The sequence below is a fragment of the Cynara cardunculus genome (assembly GCF_001531365.2).
Source record: "Cynara cardunculus var. scolymus isolate 2C chromosome LG 2, CcrdV1, whole genome shotgun sequence".
Taxonomy (NCBI): Eukaryota; Viridiplantae; Streptophyta; class Magnoliopsida; order Asterales; family Asteraceae; genus Cynara; species Cynara cardunculus.
In genome coordinates this window covers 60,092,984-60,099,462 of record NC_037529.1, presented here as the reverse complement: position 1 = coordinate 60,099,462, position 6,479 = coordinate 60,092,984, and the positions used below count along the sequence as shown (strand labels likewise).

Sequence of the window (6,479 nt, the reverse complement as noted above, 5' to 3'; positions counted from 1 at the left end):
CTGGTGTAGACCGATACTTGAGAATCCCGCAGGTCATACTTCTGATAGAGTCTTGCCAGCGAACCTCTTGTTACAAGCTCAAGAAAGATATAAAGCTTACCATCACCCTGAAACATCATATCAAGTTACCATGCACGCATTTGGTGCGGGAAAAGATAACCTAAGCTTTTGGTTTGGTTAAGAAGTCCTTAACACCTGGGAGTTAAAGTTGTAATTTTTATCGCACTCCTTGATCAATAAGGAATCTGGGCCCCAAGTAAAATTACAGTTTCATAGAAAAGAAGGGTTTGATATTGTACATGGTTACACTTCGATTTAATTTCAAGTGTTCTATTTCCTAAATTTTTAATATCCTGCATCACGATTCACATGCCTCCAATATATATGATGACTTTTAGATGGCTCTTCCAGGAAGTTATCAGCTGGAAGCTTGCTTTAAGCCTCCAAAGAAAAAGGAAGACCTTAAGAGATGAAATGCATACCGTATCTGTTCCAAGATATCGAACTATGTTATCATGATGGAAGTTGCTTAATAAAGATATCTCCTGAAACAATAGTAAGATGACAAAAAGGACTAAGCACGCAGAAACCCAGGATTTTATGGATATGAACCTACGCATAACTTCAAGAAATGAGTCAAATGACAGACAATAAACACCTGCTCAAGTTGGGCAATGCTCTGCCTTCCCTGGCTATCTTGATCAAGCAAAGAAACCTCCTTTACAGCAAAAAAGTCCCCATGTCTGCGAAAAACATAAGATCACATCAGATGATGTAATGAGATAATTTCAGAGAAAAAGGTGAAAAGAGAAGGGCTACTGAACCGACATATGGTATTCATCACCTGACTATGCAGCAGAATTCCATTTCCCTCTATCAAAATGAGATGTGAAGAGGGAAGGCTTGCAATATGAAAGATAAAAGATCAAAAGGAATTTTAAACGATGATTAATGCCAGGCTTTGGCTTAAGTGCTTACCCATAAATGGAAATTCTAAAATCGACATGAAACTACATCAATACATCATATATATCAGAAGAAAGGGTAAGTTCACTGGTCATCTTCTGTAACAATCCTAGCTTTAACACTGGGAACGCTACATGTGCCATACAGTTAATGATGACCATACTTTAGTCCACATTTGGTATCAGTTCACCAGTCTTCACAAATCTAAAGAAGCATTGCCTCCGAAAACCCCTATTTAGCAATGCACCTTAAACAAGGTTCAACAGCCTTCATGATAACCCACTATAAGCTAAATGCTAGACCTGAGGGCTAGTGCACATTACATGATCATAGGGACCATAGAGAACCAGTTGCCACTCCATGTTAAAACCTTTCAGATTAACAAAGAATTAATCCCCCCACCTCTTAAGCATAACAAACAGCCAACAAGGCAACAATGACATGGATACCTCTCGCAAGTGAATATAGGATCATCAAGAAACAAGAAATAAGCATAGGACTCTTTTGTGTGGATTAAGTCCATTTATAAATTTCACAAACTATACTGCAAAAACAAGAAACTCAATAACTAGGTCATATTCAGGAAATGCACAACTAGGAATTTTGGTTGGATTACTCAAAGTGCATATTAGATCATAACACGGCAGGACAAGATCTTTGGTTGGCATTAGTCAAAGTGCACAAGATCATAACAAAGCAAGAATAGTTCCTCGGTTGGCGTTACTCAAACACGACAGATCATAAGTCATAACATATCAGGATCCAACATCTGTAATCTTGATTTCTTCTTTCATAAAGCAACATTGGTTCATAAAGCAACATCTATTGCTGAGTACATTTAAACTCATGGCTTCAATCAACTCCACTTATGAGAGAGCCAAGAATATAGTTCATCTTTTGCACTTCCTTGCCAGCCAAATGTAAGCACAATCTCAGAATGACCAATATGTTGACATCCATCATGTAACGTAAGCATACAAATTTGCATGGCTAGGTGCCGACTTAGTAATGTTGTCATGACTATAAAATTAACACATGGGGTCTCATTTTCTTATATTTGGGTTTTACATCTCTTGTCTCATTCATACCTTATGTTGCAATTGTTCTTGTACAAGCATGTAAACAAACTAGTAGAAAGCAACAGACAATACTTTTAACTGCTCTATTAAGCCTCTCTGCTCATTAGAGTCAGGTTGATATCCTCATTTAGTGGAAGCTTTACAGAAGGCACTGCACTACCCCTTTAACATTGTGGTTAAATTTTATTTGTATGTGTCACTTTTGCACCCTCAATAATTTATTTATGTATGCTCTATGTAATTATTCAGTTTTGTACTTAAATTATTTTCCTTTGCTGATTGAGTTCAATGAATGTTGTGTGTCAATCGATAAGCCCCTCTTATACAGAGAGAGATCTACTTTGAGGCCCCTTGGTTTTTTTGGGTAAATTCATGGAACAATGCAGCATGAAAATTATGTGAAAATAGGTTAGCAAGGGTTTTGGGGATCACAATTAGGAGCAACATAGTCGTAGGAAGAAAAAGCTATCAGTTACCAAAGCAAGCATAGAATTTCACACAATATTAAGATGTGAACCATCCTTGCCAGATCACTGGAGTGGATAAACAGTGTTCCTGAATAAAAAGGTGATGGAATCCTAGGATATCTCACTCTACTAAAAACAAGCCATCCTTGCCAGATCACTAGAGTCAACATATAATGTGCCTGAATAAAACGGTCATGGGAAATCTAGCATAACTATTCAACTAATGTTTCCTACATCAAATAAGAATGGCTGGCCCAACCATCCATGACTAGATATGAAGCAAAGAGGAATTAGAAACTGACATGTTTATTGCTACTTTTCAAGTGTTCACCTCTCATGCCTGACCCACACAAACAACCAGTTCCAGTCTATATCCTGAGGATGGAAAAGCCTTGCAATGAGATATTAATTTAGTTGTCTGGAGCTAGGAAATTTCAAGTAGCTATGTTTCTCATCACTGCTAAGGACCTAATTAGTGAGTTGCTAACAGTAGAAGAATGCCAGGGGACCACTGGTGCTGTTGGCATGAAATTTAGGGTCTATCCAAGAAAATGACCATAACTTTTTGCCATTCGGGTAACATACAGATCTCTTCATTCCGATCCTTTCACTTGAGACAAATTTGTTATAAAACTAACATAGTAGAACAGGACAGTATTGCCAGCAATTAATCTCCAACCCAGTGCAGTGTAGTTTGTTTGGGCTGCATCTTCAAAGAACAAGGCTTCCCCGGAAGATACAAACCTTATTGTGCAGATAGCGAGATAAGGTGAGTCAACCTGCCCTAGGAAAGTTTGCAATTGGTTGTTCTGAATTCAGTGGAGTATCAGAGATAGCATGCCAAGGTAGGATGCCTGCTGTTTCCCCTGGCAGGGTCGGGGTAGGATGTATCCTGGGTAATTGAAAGCATGTTTACCACACACCAAATAAAAGAATAGAACTTTAAACTGTGTAGTTTATCTTGCCTTTCTATTCCTCTACTAAAGGAAAGCTAGGTCAGACGAGGGATCCATCCAACATGTGAAAAAAGAATTAAGGATTTCCGTACTTCTGATAACACTAGGTATAAAGGTGAGTTTCGCAGAGTATAATTCAGACATCTAATCATCGTTCCGAAATGAATATACTGAGGCCGAGGTAAGAGGTTTAATGCTATTCAAGTCCCCAAAGCTTAAGAATGGTTCCAGCAAGTTTTGTCTAACCCAACTAGTTTGAGATCACAATTTCTTGTTGCTGAGATTCACGGAATATCAGCAACAGATGTATACAAGTTATCTTACTGGCAACAACGTAAAGGAAAAGCATCATTTCACAGTGTAAAATATAAGAAACATATATGATAATGACAGTTGGAATTCAGCTGCAGTGATATTTAAATCTCACTTACTCAGTAAAGCCTTCGTAAACAGTGCCAAACGAACCACTTCCAAGAATATCACCCTTCTGCCAGTTTTCAAAACTGCCACTAAATTGTCTAGTGGGCGAAGGAGAATACTGAAGATCAGCAGCCGCCATGGAAGAGCCATCATCCTCATCATCCAATGGATCCGAACCAAATGGTGGGACAATAGTATCGATTATTGATGCCATCATCCCACTTGTCTCTCTCTCGTCCACAACGTTCGCTACCATATTTTCCGAAATAATAGTCTCAACTGGTCCGTCTGATTCCAAGTGTTCATCATCCCTTGGAGCAAAACTCTGAATCAAATCCCACTTTGAACCCATATCATCCACAATCACTCGGGGCACAGGTGGAGGAGCGAGTAACGGTGGCCCTGGACCCTTAATTCCACTTTCTCCCTCCGCATGTCGTCTCTCTCGCGTTTTATCCGAGTCATCATCATCACCACCATCTTGCAAAACCCTAGCCTTTTCAGCATTCGCTAAACCAACGCCATTGTTTGCTTGTGAATACTCATTTCCAAGCCTGTCCTCATTGATTCCACCAAAGCTGACGCCATCGTTACGATTCTTAACTCCATTTGTCACCAAAACCCTAGCTTCCTCATCCTCGGCCGATGTCGAAGACTCGTCGTCAGTCTTGACTTCATCATCACTAAAGCTAATTTTACTTCCAAAACTCTCCGACAAATCACTCTCCGGCGATTCCATAGCCGAAACCCTATGGGAACGACGAAACCTAGAGCTAGACGGGAAACTCCCACCCCTATGCGCTTTCCAAACATCCTCCGATATTGCCAAATCTTCCGGCCCTGAAAGCCCTAGAGACCTGCAGATCACGTCGACTTCGCCATCAATTCCTTCAATTCGAAAACTCGTTCTCTCCGATAGCGATGGAATATCAAGTGATCGAGTTCGTTGAGCAGATGAACTATCAAATGATAATGAAGATGGAGAGGCGTCGTAATTGATATTCTTGATTGCGTTCCTTCGTTGAAGCTTCGGAGCTACCCCCTTCCCCTTCCCCTTCTGCTTCTGCTTCGTGTACAAGTTCATGCTCCTTTTGTATCTCTCCCTAGATCTCGCCGCCAACATGGGTTTCTCTCTCTATACTTAGGTGTACGCATAAGCCTCTTTTGCTTTTTGCTCTGAACGATGGAGTAACAGCGATGAAGAAGATTATGGTGTGTGCTTGAATTCAGAGAAATCTTCGCGGCTGTGGAGTTGTTGACGAGCTTTTACGACCGTATGTCCGTATTAATGTACCACGAGAAAGTACATAATCACCCCCTCATCTTTTCCATATTTTTATATTTTACCCCTATACTTTAATGAAATGCTTTCCACTCCTTTGTGTTTTCATCATCTTTTTATCCTCGGTGTTTGAAAAGTACCAAGCAAATGTTTCCTTATAAAAAGTTTTATTTAAGAAAACTAAAAAGGTACTTGCAGAATACATTTCGATTTTAGTGTTTCGTTCTTTTTTTGTTTCAGTCAATATTATAATACGGTTTTATATGGTTTTGATAAAACGATAATGTTTTTAGTTTTAAATAAAATATAAAGATTCATAAAAATTTGAAGAAAAAAAATATTGATATTAGTATCAAACTAACTATTTAAAAAAATTGTACTTTTTTTACTCATTTTTTTTTTATTTTTGGTTTAATAATATAATTTTTTATAAAATAATAATTAATTATTTTGTTGTAACTCAATGATTATACAATTATATTTTAGATTTTTTATATTTAAAACATGAGATGTTTATCCTCTATTTGATTATGTTTATCCGTAGAGTTAGTTACACGAATTCAAACATGAAGCTTTAATGATTTGTATCTACGCACAATTTACTTGTAATCTTAAATTTTAAGTAATATGCATCAATAAACAGTATTTCATGCATAAAAGTTAGTTTTTAAAAGTTTTGTAAAATACTTTATAATATAGTATAGATATGAACAAATTAATTGTTATTGTTTTACATTTAATTAAGATTAAAAATGACAACCAACTTTATCCATAAATGAAACGTTTTCTCTTGCTTCTTGTGTATCGTTCAGTCGATAAAGGGGGTGGAATGATTTTGGTCAGATATAAAACAAGTATTAGATTAGCCTCAACCGTTGAGTGAAACAAAATATGTCACCTGACATCAATGTTCTTAAAAACATGTTATGTATGGAACAAGTTGAAGTTGTCAGTAATCAAATTTTTACCCCCAAAAAAAAAGAAACTTTTTTATAAAATTTAACCATTCTTTTACGTTTTTCAAATTTCGATAAATTAAGCTAAGTTCATGTGAGGTGGTTGAAGAAAGAGGACTACAGTATCCCGAAAGTGTAGAAAATGCCAAAATTTATAAGTTACGTGTCACGTTTTGATGATTAACATATATTTTTTTACGTATTTAATCGGTATGTTATCGCAAACTCATATCAATTTCAAAATAACAGAACATAAGTTTTAATTTATAAAAGTCAACCTCCAAACGAGTACTTCTATAACTTATAGATCGAGATGGAAAAAGATGATGTAAGATCAGTATTTTTGAAAATAA

General features: G+C 37.1%; 1 protein-coding gene across 1 annotated transcript; it reads right to left on the bottom strand.

The window, feature by feature from the left end:
- Positions 1 to 2: 2 nt before the first annotated feature.
- Positions 3 to 5,126, bottom strand: LOC112506226 (mitogen-activated protein kinase kinase kinase 1-like; the record flags this gene model as incomplete). Its single annotated transcript, XM_025110244.1, has 4 exons — positions 3,900 to 5,126; positions 659 to 743; positions 483 to 545; positions 3 to 107 (listed from the first exon to the last, which is right to left on the bottom strand). Coding segments are annotated over exons 1-4 (1,365 nt in total), but the record flags the coding sequence as incomplete, so codon positions are not given.
- Positions 5,127 to 6,479: the final 1,353 nt, after the last annotated feature.